The 14005-nt window shown below is 34.1% G+C and overlaps 1 protein-coding gene across 2 annotated transcripts in view; it reads right to left on the bottom strand.

Moving 5' to 3' along the window:
* Ttn (titin) overlaps positions 1-14005 on the bottom strand; it is a 270679-nt gene that overhangs the window by 147056 nt on the left and 109618 nt on the right. For both annotated transcript variants that reach the window (XM_074071183.1, XM_074071182.1), the window contains 22 exons: positions 12865-13269; positions 12339-12398; positions 11895-11972; positions 11650-11727; positions 10978-11064; positions 10666-10746; positions 9460-9543; positions 8985-9071; positions 6754-6837; positions 6456-6536; positions 6231-6311; positions 5978-6061; positions 5622-5723; positions 5104-5205; positions 3071-3151; positions 2807-2884; positions 2503-2586; positions 2244-2327; positions 1845-1928; positions 1533-1616; positions 690-770; positions 176-403 (listed from right to left, as the gene is read on the bottom strand). In XM_074071183.1, the coding sequence (XP_073927284.1) occupies positions 176-403; positions 690-770; positions 1533-1616; positions 1845-1928; positions 2244-2327; positions 2503-2586; positions 2807-2884; positions 3071-3151; positions 5104-5205; positions 5622-5723; positions 5978-6061; positions 6231-6311; positions 6456-6536; positions 6754-6837; positions 8985-9071; positions 9460-9543; positions 10666-10746; positions 10978-11064; positions 11650-11727; positions 11895-11972; positions 12339-12398; positions 12865-13269 (2298 nt within the window). The remainder of the gene's footprint in view (positions 1-175; positions 404-689; positions 771-1532; positions 1617-1844; positions 1929-2243; positions 2328-2502; positions 2587-2806; positions 2885-3070; positions 3152-5103; positions 5206-5621; positions 5724-5977; positions 6062-6230; positions 6312-6455; positions 6537-6753; positions 6838-8984; positions 9072-9459; positions 9544-10665; positions 10747-10977; positions 11065-11649; positions 11728-11894; positions 11973-12338; positions 12399-12864; positions 13270-14005) is intronic.

Here is a 14005-nt window from a genome sequence, read left to right on the forward strand (position 1 = left end):
AAAACTCATAAAAACTTTTTTTTTCTGCCAGAAGTTATTCAAGAAAAAAATATTCTGAATTTGTCAAATGACACACAGTTCTTTCCAAATCTGTTTGAGCATTCAATTTTTTATCCTGCTCAAATCGAATCAGTGCTTATTTAATGTGGTTTTGGGTCTACAGTTTTGCTCATACCTGTGACATATTCTTCCTGCTCTGCATACTCTTCATAGTGTTCATACTGGCGTTCTTCATAGTCTTCATATTGGTCATATTCTTCTGTAGGTTCATAATCCTCAAATTCCTTATAATCCTCATAACCTTCATATTTCTCATAGTCCTCATATTCTTCTTCCCGTTGCTCTGAAACAATTTCTTCTTCTTGGGTGTATGACCATTTTTTCTCTTCTGCTACCATTACTTCTAGAATAATATAGACATAGGCAGCATTTCATTTGAAGCACACTCAGGGATGCTTGTGACAATGTGTTTTTAAATTTCATTCCTTTGTAGTGGTCTCATGCAGTGGTTATGGAAGACCCTGACTGTCCTTTGCTGGTCAAGTTATCATAGAATATACATTAGTAATTATGACTTCAAATGTTCAAGTCAACAGTAAGCCAGTAAATATAGGAGCCAAATTGGCACCTAGAAAGCAAAGAGACATATAGCTTCATGCTTTATGTTATTTAATCAAAGCACAATATACCTTTAGTGGGACGAGGTTCTTTCTTTGGAATTTCAATGGATACCTTTTCTTCTTTAATAGTTCTTTTTCTGAGTTCAGCCACTTTAAAAGAGTAATAATTAAAAGTAAATTGCAAGATTCTGGAAATGTCTGTGTTAAGAGAAATTTTGTATAGACAATTCAAGGACAAAAACAACCATAATGGTACTCATTTGATGTTTTCATTTAAATGGCAAGAAAAATCAATGGAATTGAAATAAACATAATCTAATTAATATATCTACAAATACTTTTTATTAAGCCACTAATGCTTCAAAGATACTGAATACTTTAGGAAGATCAAGTAGTATGATAAGAGTTAAAATGACAAGCAGAAACAGAAACAATGACTATCAAACTAAGTATGTGCATTATAGAGAAACTTGTGTTACGTGAATAGTGTTTTCACCCTAATCCTAAGGCATTTTCATAAACTCTGTTAGTATAATGTAGAAAATTCAAGATTTAAAAAACTTACAAATTTTATTAAAGATTGCCACATAAAATATGCATTTAGGCAGATTAATATATGGACAAATATGCATATTAGATCACAAAAACATTTTAAAGAAAACTATACATGTTTAGGGAAAGATTCACATTGTTTTAGAAAAAATGTACTTTCTGGAATCAGAATGTTTAGTTCTGAAGTGATATGAATAGCTTACTTATATTAATTACTTTATAATGCATATTTAAATTATTTCTCTTATGATTCCAATTCTATTAATGCATATTTAAATTATTTTCTCTAATGATTCCAATTCTATTAGATTAGTTTCATTATGTAGATGCTTTTTTGATTTCTTTAAAGAGTCAGTGTACCTTTAGCTGGTGGTTCCTCCTCTCTTCTAGGTTTGAGTTTTGGGAACTTTTCTTCTGGGACAACTCTCTTAGGTTCCTCTGGCACTTAAAAGACAAATTTAACTTTAAAGAATTGTTTCCCTCATTCAAACCACAATCGTATAGCACATATAGCAGCCCAAACCTAGGAGACTTGACATTTCCTTTATTTCAAACATAAAACAACATGTTACAAGGAAGACAAGGGTCATAAAACCCCACATCCATAACCAGTGTACTTAATAAAGAGAACAGGACAAGGACAGTACTTTGAACGTTGAAAGGTTGATATACCTTTCTTTCTTGGAGGCTCCTCTTTTTTAGTTACAGCAACAACAACTTTTTCTTCCTGGGTAATTTGCATGTGCCTCTCAGTCACTTAAAAGATAATTTTAGGATTAGGGAGTTAAGTTATTTAAGGTGAAATTTCTTAAAAATATATTAGCCAGAAAGAACTGTGATTTTAGAATAGAAGAATTTACAAGACACTCACAAGTAAACATCATAAGTAAATAATACTCCACTCAAAGATAAGGCTATAATACAGCATTGTCACCAACAAACACCAACAATTTACATATAAAAAGTGTGACCCATAGGACAGCAGCCAGAGAAGGAGACAAGACTTTAAGTTTCTCTTTGTGTGTGTGTGTGTGTGTGTGTGTGTGTGTGTGTGCTGGGGGTTTTGTTTACCTTTGGCTGGGAGAGGTTCTTCTATCTCAACCACTTTTAGAGGAACCTTTTTTTCTGCAACTGGTTTCTTCGGCTCTTCTGGCACTTAAAAGACATCATACAACATAGTCAAGCACATAATACGAAAAACACTGAACAAAGGTCCACTTATTTTCTTGCTAGTTCTTACAAATTCTTACAAAAAATTCAAAGAATGTATCAATTTGAGATTTTAAAAAAGAATAGGCATTACTGAAGAATAAAATGAAACCCAATATACCTTTGGCTGGTGGCACTTTTTCCTTTTTAGGAACTGGAGCAGGAACTTTCTTTTCTGGTATGATTTTCTTAGGTGGTTCAGGAACTTTAGAAAGATTAAAGAATATTAGTTTGTGTTACATTGAGAACGACATCTTTGAGGGTTTACAATCGCTTTTTGAAAAGATTAAACACAGATACAGACATTATTGACTATCCTCAATAAAAATGTTCAGATGTACGTGCTGACAAAACCTTAGTGATACAAGCTAGAGGCATCTATCTGGATAAAGACAAATGCTATTGCATTTTTTTGAGTGATATACCTTTAGCTGGTGGAGGCTCCTCAGTTTTAGCAGGAACTTTTGGCTTTGGTATAATTTTCTTCTCTTGCTTCTCAGGCACTTGAAAAGATTATAAAATATACTTGTAGAAAATGTCCAGAATTCTTTTCAATACACATGTAAGGCATCATTTTTAGCCATGCTATTTATTAATACTTGCAATACAGCTGGTAAATTAGCTATAATAAAATGTAAAGAATGCAACATGCCAGTGTAAAGATAGAATTAACATAAGAGTTAGTATACCTATGGCTGGTTCAGCTTCCACTCTCTTAGAGATAAAGTGCAGCTTTTCTTCTACAACATATTCCTCAGGCTCTTCCATCACTTTAACGACATTAATTTTAAAGAAGACAAATTGTAGTGTTTTTCATGCTTAATTTTAGCTGTAACTTATCAATTCAAAGAGCAATTAACATACCAAAAGTTTAATATTTGCTGAATCCTTGATTGTTCCTATTTAATATACCCAAAGAGTATTTTAACCAAAGGATATACCCTAATAAAGAATTATGTTTCATTAATTTAATGTTTAAGTGTAATATAAAGACAATAATGCTCATATACACAGGAATAACAGAACATGCACAAGACAAAAAACCAATTCTAGTGGCTGAATTTGAAGACAATTTAAAAAAATAACCTAACACTCTAGATTTGAGGGTTACAGAACAGAAACATATAATTGAAGATTTAAGATCAAATTTCAAGACATTTCATGTTTTGCCCCCAGTTTTGTGGGGTACCTACAGCAGAAGAGGCAGGAGACTACAGGTGCTTTTTGAGCACATGTATATAGTGTTAACTATAGAATAGAAGGTCTAGTTAAAAACACACATGCTCTTTACAATAAAAGTCAATCCAACGGGCCATCTTTTCAGCTTAATGAAGACATAAGAATATCACAGAGTGTCTCTCACGCCTTTCCTTTAAGTTTGGATTACTGAAGGAAATTTATAAGGTATACTGTCAAAAACTGAAAACACCCTAGGCCTATGCAATGAGAAAATTTCTTGTATATGTGTTATGTCTGGTTTTTCAAACATTTTAGAAAGGATGAGGTCCTTTTCAAATCCACCCGATTTCTATCTATGCCTACCAATGTGGACTCTTCTAGGAAGCATAACAGAACTGGTAGCCTTCCTCCTGGGAGCCATGTCCCATCCTATTCTGTTCTAAGCTATTCCATCTAGTAAGATTGTGAATCTGGAATTCATGGACTTTTCTTCCAAATAGAGAAAGGGGGTGTGGAGAACCAACTTTTATTAGCCGGAAAAGTACTTGAGAGCATCTAAAGGTACTGAAATTCTAGTTATCTTTTCATTGGAAAGAGACTTAATCTGTTAAGGAGCTCACTTATTTCCCTTTAAAGTAGAACTGGATTAGTACTTTCTCAGGAACATTCTTTTGGGTGTATAACTTTAGCTAGAATGTTGGATTTCAGCTGGAAACCTTGGTGCTTTAATTCACTGAAAAGGTATTCCAATGAAATAAAGTTGGTTGTTTCAATCCTTAGGAAAGGGTAGACAACTAGCATTGTAGGTGTTGGAATATCTGAATAACAAGTTAGTCAGGTCACAGATACTATAGAATTGTTTTTTCCACATGTGAAAGCCCTTTGTGTCCAGTGTTTTAGACTCATAAATATGCCATTGATTTCTGGAAAGTAATGAGGTAATGTATTTTCTTATTCAATTGTACACTGATTCAGGACACATTAGTAATTGTGCAATCCATTTAAAAGGTTATCACTTGCATTTTTAATGAATAGAATGTAATAGAAAACATCAAAGTGTATCATACTTATAAGGGTAATACTGTTTTATAAAAGTTTTCTTTCAGATATGCATGTGTATGTACACACATAGATGTGTGTAGGATTGTAATATAAAATATATTTATTCTGTAGACTGGTTAAACAAAGTTTCAGAAATACTGTTTATATGTTATAATACCAAGGTGAAGTTTATGCCAACTTACCACACTAAAGCCAAGTCCTGTCTCATGAAAAGGTATATGGATATAGTGATAACTGCTCCTATTAGTTATAAACAAAAATGAAGCCTTCCCTCCCCAGTTGACCAAGGAAAAGTTGGACAAGAAATAAGTTGGATCTACTTTATGCAATACTCCAGAGTCTTGTGTTTTGATCACAAGACACAGCTCATAAGGCCAGTAGGTGATCACTGAATTCATGTCATTTTTCATTAGCTTAATATGCAATCTATGAAAGAGAACATCTCAAGACTACAGATCACCATTTTGTTTGTGTTGTTTACCTTCATATTCTGTGACCTCTGCTCCCTCCTCCTCTCGTTCCTTTTCTCTATAAACCGAAACAGATACCCTCTCTTCTTCTTCAGAATAACTCCATTCCTCCTCTGTGAATATGTTAAAAGGTAAGATCTGATTTAAATTCAACATGTTAACATACTGATAATGGTTATATGTTCACTATAGAAGGATAAGGTTCTTTTATCTGCTTAGGGCCTAGCTCTTCTTCACCACAAGAAAGAGAGAGCTGATTTAAGACGAGGGTCAGTAGAGCCCAAGACTGAGAGGGAAATCCAAGTGTTGTCAGTTTTCACAACGATCAGTTTCAGCATCCTATTCATTTTCTTAGAATGCATCAAGATCAATGTGGACACCAGACAGTTCCAGGTAGATACATTCCAATACCAAAACAAGGGGAAGTAACTGACAAGGTCGAGTGCTATGGTAAACAATGACATCTAGAAAGAAGAAAAGACAGAGGAAACATACAAACTTATTCCTCCCCTCACTTCCAATTATATACCTTCATGCCGCATGAGTTCCACCCTCTGGGGTACTGCAACGGATAGCTTTTCTTCAGCAACAAATCTTTTTTCTTCTACAAGTGTTTTCTTAGAAACTTCAGCTTTTAAAAAAAAGCATTAAAGTTGAAGTTTAAAAATGAAGAAGTACAGCAATTCTCTTTCTCTAGCACTTGGGAAGATTTGCACAGTATACCATTTTCTTTAGCAAAGTGGGAAAAGAAGTTACATACAAATATATGCACACAAAAGTCTCTTAAAAGCAAGACAAATGGTCGGTACAGGAAGAGAGTGGACCACACAAAGCAAGAATTCACACACTGAAAGATTTCTGCCAGAGGACTAAGACAAATCCTACCTCGGGGAGGAGGAGCTTTCTTAGCCACAGGAACGGGCACTGGAACTTTCTCCTCTGGGACAGGTTTCTTGGGTGGCACTGGCACTTTAGAAACATTAAGTACATTTAGAGCTTCAGTGTTATCTTACTGAGGCCCCCCACAAAGCACAGATACACACCCCCAGGCACTCCCGTCAGACAACTGACAACATCATCATTTGCTTCGCAGCATTGTTACAGAACGCTGGTTCTCGGAAAGACAAAATGACAATACCTTTTGGTGGTGGAGCTTCTTCCTCTTTCAGAGGAATGGGCCTTTTTTCTTCGGGAACTTTCTTCTTTGGTATTTCTGGCACTTAAAGAATAGTATTTCATTTAAAAAATCTCAAACAGGCAAAGCAAATGAGAAACATAGAACTGGCAGGCCAGTAAAGAGAACATGCCATTAAAGAAGCCTGAAGGAAAGAGAGCGGTATTTCATGGAGATGGGATTAAGTACCTGCTGGTGGCGGGGATTCCTCTCTTTGAGTAATGATGGTTACTTTCTCTTCTGTGATAACTCTCTTCTGTACTTCAGGAACTTGAAAAGACATTTTTATAATTGTCTTTTATGTTTTCCAAAGTAGCTAATACATAGTTGTTTTATAAGCAAGTAGACAGGTGGACACTTTTGTTGAATTCTCAGTCACCATAAAACACTCATTTTTTGAACAAAACAAACTCAAGTAACAGATAAACATAAATGTTTTACACTCAAACATACAAATGAGGCTCTATAACTAAGCAAGTCACCCTACCTTTAGCTGGGGGTGCTTCCTTTTTCTTTGCCACAGGGACAGGAATCTTTTCTTCAGGGACAGGTTTCTTTGGCACCTCTGGGACTTAAAGTTTTAAAATAGTATGTTAGTTCAGACACATTTCACTTCTATGAATGGACACAGGCACATCCACAAATCTCTGTGTGGTTCATTAATGTTTTGGATTATGTATGCATCAGCAAAATAATGCAGAAAAGTTAACTACAATGTTATTATATTACAATATAATAAATGTCAAAAAATAAAGTTTTAGAGACATTTAGGTAACTAAAAATGAATTATGTGTATAGAAAGTTTGTAGAGAAGTTACTTATATTGGTATGATTCTGATGAAAGCAGATCAGTCAGGAATTATGCCAATAGCATAGAATGTGAATAAAGTATATAGAAAAACCTTTTTATACTTTGTTTTGAGAAATGTGGTACATAATTATACATAATTACAATAGATTTGAAGACTCTTCAGACTAAAACTAAGAAGTTAGAATAGTTGTACCTATATAACAAACTCCTTTCCCGTTCTGAATTTTTGGTTTCGATCACCTGTAGTGTATTCAAAATTCAGGAAATACCTGATTGAGAACAGGTCTTTCAATATGATCAATGGCTTTGGGGAGTTCTATGTGCAAAATTTCATGGGTATGTACATATGAACTTTTCTCTAAGAGGCTATAGGTTTTGTGGTCTGGGAATTTAACTCAGAGCAAGTGCTCTACCACTTGAGACACACTCGCAATCCTTTTGCTTTTGGCTTGATTTCTCAGATAGGGTCTCATGCTAATTTTTCCTGTTCTCCTATCTCTGCTTCCCAAGTAGCTGGGATTAGAGGCATGTACCACTGCCCCTGGGCCAAGGCTCTGTAGTTTTGAAGACAGTCTCTTACCCAAAAAATATTTATAGTGGGTTTAATTTACCTATGATAATCATTGATTATGCCGACTTTTAAATTGGAAGATGAATTTTAACAGCACGCATTATTGACAATAACTGTGCTTATTTCAAATAAGATATTGCACCTTTTGGGAAACTGTGCACCTATATGCTTGCATTTGTAATATCTTGGTATACTCATATAGGTGTGCATTTGCATATGTATATGTCATGTTCTATATACAAGCATTATTTATACATATATACATGTTATGAATAGAATAGAATACATTTTTATAAACAAATGAAATGCCTTTGTTTCTCCTTCAGGAGTAACCCAAGTAAATTTGATGTTGGTATTAGATTGACTAATATGACCTTTGTATTTAAGAATTAGATAATAAAAAATCATTTTCAGTTATTTTATTTTTAAAAAAATGGCCCAGAATTCTGAAAGAGTCAAGTTTTAGAAAGAGAAGCAGATTTGATTCAGGAATAAAATAAAAACATTGGAAGTTCAGGTTAAAAGGAATATTATTCAAAATTTCAGCAAGTATGCTTTTTCCTGAATATTAAATTTTTGCCAAATTTCTCAATAATTGACAAGCTATGCACAGATGTGCCATCATTGCCTTAATAGTGTCTTTTATCACCCTCCAAAACTAACAAACAGACAAATAAACGAACAACAACAAAAAAACCAAAGTAAGGAATTGGTGATAGACTTCAGTGCATGTTTGAATCCAAAACTAGCTAACTGTATAATTGTAATATTTATGGAAATAATGAAATTCAATTAATGTCTCAAGAAACATGGTGAAGTTAAAGTCAAACCCTGTGTTCCCCTCTGCTGAAGACTCTGCCATTATGAGGGGTACATCATAACTAGCACATTGTGTTCGTCTCTGTCTAGTTGACATTCACTTCTGCCAAACACACCAGTTGTCCTTGCCTGCCTCCATCTCTTCCTAACTCATTAGTGTTTTCATGAAGAAGGCACATATACGAGGGGTGGAAGAGATTTTTTGTTCTCTAGAAACATATCTGTAGAAGACATGTTTCACAAAACTTTCTTTTTTCTGTAAAAGAGGGAAGATATTAGAAGTTTAAGATGGCAGCCTGACATAGTAACTTCTTTTAATAACACTTTTTGGTGGTGCCTTAAGAATATTCAGTGGCATAAAGTATATATCAGGAATTCAGTCCCAAGGGGGTAAACATTAAAAACACAAGGACCATGTGACAGAGAGAGACTTGGATAGTATGGTGCAGGTGAAGACTGTGCAAAGCAAAGAGCTGGCATCTGGGCAAAGGTTCTCCCCACTGTCAATTCTGTGTACCTTTTGGAGGAGCCACAGCTTCTTTCTTCTTGGGTACAGGAACTGGCTTTTTCTCCTCTGGCACAGGTTTCTTGGGAACCTCAGGAACTTTAAAGATACCATTGTTGAAACAATGTTGAATTTTATAGTTTCCTTCTGAGACACTTAAGATTACATTAAAGCATACATTCTCAGTAAGAGTTTAAGAATTAAGAAGTAATTTAATATGCTCTACTTGTGATAAAAAGGAATGCTAAATTCAACACCATGTAGACATTACACATCTTACATGAAGCAAAGACACAGGATGGTGTGGCATCTAAAATTACTACTGCTACTTGTAGAACACATTGCCACCAATTAATGAAATCAACATACACAGAATTAAATATATAGCAGATGGTTTGCTGTTGCTATTTTGTTAATACACAAGCCTCAGAGACAAAAGACACAAGATCAAAGGTAAAAATTACTCTTTCAAAAAATATTATTCTACCTTTGGCTGCTGGGGGCTCCACCTTTTTAGGAATGGGAACAGGGACTACTTCTTCTGGAACTGGTTTCCTAGGTGGCTCAGGAACTTTAAAAGAAATATGCCATGTTTGAGAAAGTGTGCATTTTGGGAAGGCGAGCATTCTTGTAGACTTGGAATTGAAGAGTAGACATTCCCTCTTTATGCTGAGTGAATGTGAGAAAATCATGCACTGGAAACCATGGTAAGTGGAGATGGCTGAAGGCTAGTTAGAAAAGGTGACGATCACATTTGTCATTTTTAACTGCAGAAGCCTCCTTTCTCAGGAACAGATGAGAGCATCCCTGCTTCAGAGGTGCCAGGGCTTGCTCTTCAGAAACGAGCTTTTGATGAACATCAGTAACTTTTTAGCAATTTTACTTCCTTTAAAAGCCAGTTGCATGAGAATAATTGCATTAGTTTATCTTAAATATTCCTTACGTCATAAATGTTTAACAATTTATTTGGGAGAGGGCAGGTAGAGGCTTGGTCCACAGCAGTTATTCTATGTTCTGATTTCTGCAGTGGTGTAAATATTACCACCCTGGCTATGTGGGTGACTTCCTTGTCTTGGAGTTGGGAACAGATGAGCAGTAGGTCATCATTATATAGTATTTCTACCACACAGACAGTAGACGCAAACCACCCGAGAAACACTGATGGTGGTAAAATGCAATAAAATGGGGGAAGTAGTGAGTTTTGAAAATTTATTAGCATGTTTTTAATATGGTTTACCTAATTGTAAACTTACATAACTTAACTTTTAGGGTTTTTTTTTTTCGGTATTGGGGTTTGAACTCAGGGTCTTGTACTCACTAAGCAGCCATTCTGCCACACTCTCAGCCCCATAACTTAACTTTTAATGGTGGTATTAAACCACTGGCTAGCAAAATTCTTGAAAATTTAAATGTAGGCTCTGGTGAGATAGTGTAAATGGGCTCTACGACACTGGATCTCCAAATATAATGGTCACTAGATTTTAAGCTCATCGATACAGAGAATAGAGCCTCATATTTTCATTCCTCTCTCCCGTACCTTCCTTTTGGTCTTCCGATTGTGCCCTTTGTGCATTGTGGGTATCAGTTTGTTGACTATGTGACCAACTCATTTAATATTAATATGGTCAAGTGTTTACTAAGGAATTTACAGCAGCTTTATAAAGGTCTTAAACTTAGAATGAATTACTAATACCTTTAGGTGGTGGCTCAATCTTTTTGGAAACAGCAACGTGAATTTTCTCTTCAGTAACAGTTTTCTTCTGTACCTCAGGGACTTTAAAAAATGTACATTTCAATTATTGGCAGGTCTTGTTTGCATGACAATTGTAATTTACAAAGAATAACAAAATAAAAATTAAAACAGAGACAAACATGAAGTGAAAAAGGTAAGAGAATTACAAGGAGACAAAAATGCTTAAGTGATCATAAATTGGATAAGAATAGAGATAAAAAATCTATCTAAAGATCTTCCATTTGAGCCCCCAAACTCATATTTGTCATATACCTGTGACTGACACCTCCTCCTCTGTGTGTGAAGCAAAGAACATCTTTTCTTCTGAAATAACCATCTTCTTTGTATGCACGGCTGGTACTTTAAAGAGAGTATTTCACATTAGTATTTCTTTTTCTAGGGCAAGACATCACATGAAGCAAATACATGGTATGCTGTATTTAAGTCTTTAAACACAAATTGAATAGGTTAATATGACAACGTGAGAACAAATTTAGTATTGATAAGGAAACAAGTCATATTTTGATCTATTGGAACAAACAACCCATGCAGCCTTTATCAAAAATTATTAAATGAGAATCAAATAGACACAACTTCTTCACACACAATGTGTCACTTTTCCAAATCCATTAGGGTTCATTCATATAAAATAGAGGATGGGGAATATTAAACACAATGAATGCATTGTGTAGTAAAGTTAGAAGACTACTCATTAAACACCAAACCTCCTTAAATAAAAAAGTAATTTTTAAGCATAACTAAAAACAAAAATAGAAAGTATTATTATTTACTTAAGTTACGGGACACTCAACATAAATTTGGTAGTATATAAAAATGTGCTGTCGTTGGTGGTGGTCTATGAATCAGTTACCAATCAACATATGCATGTGGATATGTATAAATAAAAATGTGTGAAGTTTGTAACTGAAAGACAAAGATGTATACCTTTCACTTCAATAATTTCTTCCTGTACTGGAGTCCGGGAAGGTTTTTGTGGTACAATCTTCTTAGAAACTTCAGGTACTTTAAAAATATGTACAAATATATTTGTATTGTGATGGATATTGCTTTGCACAAAAGTTTAAAATACCTTAATTTAGATGACTACTATATAAATAACACGTGACTATACGTCAGTAAACAGATTACTTGTGTGCATGTTACTAGAAATGGTATAAATGATAATATACCTTTGGTGACTTGGACTGTTTCTTCCTCCATTCTTCGAGAAGTCTTTTCAACTTTTTCAACTACTGGCTTCTTTACAACTGCAAGCATTTTAAAGAAATTGCAGTACTTTTAGAATTTCTAATAAAATTGTATCACTCTCTACACACACCCATATATGTATATATGTATAATATTTTTTTAGAGAGAGATAGAGTTGTTGTGCTGAACTTTAAGTATAAATTTCTGTGCTTAAATTGTCTTGGTTACTTGTATTTTAAATTTACCATAACATTCTTTGCACCCTTTTGCATCAAATTCTTAAGGAAAAAAATTCCTGGATACAATAAAGCTTAGAGAAGAAGTTGTGCCTATTGGATTGAACTGGTGTTTCATACATCTTTGCCAAATAAGCCATGATAATGATGTTGACACTCTGATCTATGTAAATAATTTCAATTACATACCTTTAGGAGGTGGTACTTTCTTTTCAGGCACTTTTGCTGGAATTTTCCTCTCATGTAATTCTTCAAGAAAAATAGAGAAGAAGTATGAATGCTTAAATCAGTAAGTTTTAATAGATTTTATTCATTACAAACCACCTAAGTTAAGAATAATATAAAATTGTGCAAAGAATGGTGGGTAGCATATTGCTAGCATGACTACCAGTGCCGAGTTTTAAAACAGGAACAAATAGAGATGCAATGAGGCAGCAAAAGTTTGAACTTCTGTATTACAAAATAGCACTTGGAATTTAGTATTATTATTATTGGGACTAAATGATTGAGTTTATAATGTCAAAGCATGACAGGAACTCTGAAGAAAGTGACTGTTTTTGAAGATCAAAATTTTAAACATTTTTAACCTTAAAAAATCTAGATTATCATTTCACCTCTTTCATATCCTCTGCAAGTCATGTTAATAGCACTGAAGGTATAATGAACTGAGCAAAATTGAGGAAAAAGGAAATAAAGCCACACAATTTATGCATACCTTCATGAACCTCCTTTTGAACTTGAATGATTTCTCTTTCTTGGTAAGTCTCTTCCCATTCTTCCTCCCCTTCATCATAACCTTCTTCCCTTTCATAGTATTCTTGACCTTCCTCAAAGTCTTCTTCCCATTCCTCATGAACTTCCCTTTTAGCTTCAACCTTGATCTCTTCATAGTCTTCATCTGGTTCTTCATAATAGGGTTCCTCAAATGACTCTGTGTATGGTTCTACTTCTAGTTCGTCATAGGGCTCTTCCAAAGGTTCTATGTATACTTCCTTCTTCTCAAAGACTGCTTGCTTTTTCTCATACACAGCTTCTTTTTCTTTCTGAACCTCTTTCTTTCTAGTTATGGTAGTTATTTTTACTTCTTCAGCCTTAGAGGATACATCAATAATTTCAGGAGCTGTAAAAAAAAAAAAAGGAAGGAAAGATTATATTATCATATTAATTACATCCATTCAACTGCTTTATTTATTTTTTAAAATTTCTTTATTCATATGTGCATACAATGTTTGGGTCATTTCTCCCCCCTTCCCCCCGCCCACTCCCTTTCTACTGCTTTACTAAGTGAGAATCTGTATAGTCAAACAATATCAAGTATCTCAGATCTCAGTATTATATTGAAAATTTATATTTTTCTTGGTTTTGGTTCTATTTAAATTTTCATTGACTATGGAACACAATACAGAGTGTCAATGAATATAACTGAGGTCATTATATATGGAAATAGAATAATGAAACCCATTAGAAAGTGTAAAAGGGTGATAAGAAAGAATCAGAGAGGGGATGAATATGATCAAAGTACATTATATATGCATGCCTGGAAATACCACAAGTCTGAGACCCCTTTGTATTACATATTAGCAATTAATATATGCTAATAATAGCATATATTATTAATAATAGCAATTAATATATGCTAATAAAAATAGTATCAAGATGCAATGTACTCTTGATTTGAGGATTTTTTTGTGTTAAAAACTTGGATTCAATAAATAATATCAAATAGACATAAATTCTATTGGAGCTCCAGTTCATAGAACTCATGGAACATTTTAAGATTTGATAATTTTATGGAATTTATATTTAATGTTTCTGCACTTAATTTTTATTTAAGTTTCCAATTATTCCTGCAAATA

This window comes from Castor canadensis, chromosome 4 (assembly GCF_047511655.1).
Source record: "Castor canadensis chromosome 4, mCasCan1.hap1v2, whole genome shotgun sequence".
NCBI lineage: Eukaryota > Metazoa > Chordata > Mammalia > Rodentia > Castoridae > Castor > Castor canadensis.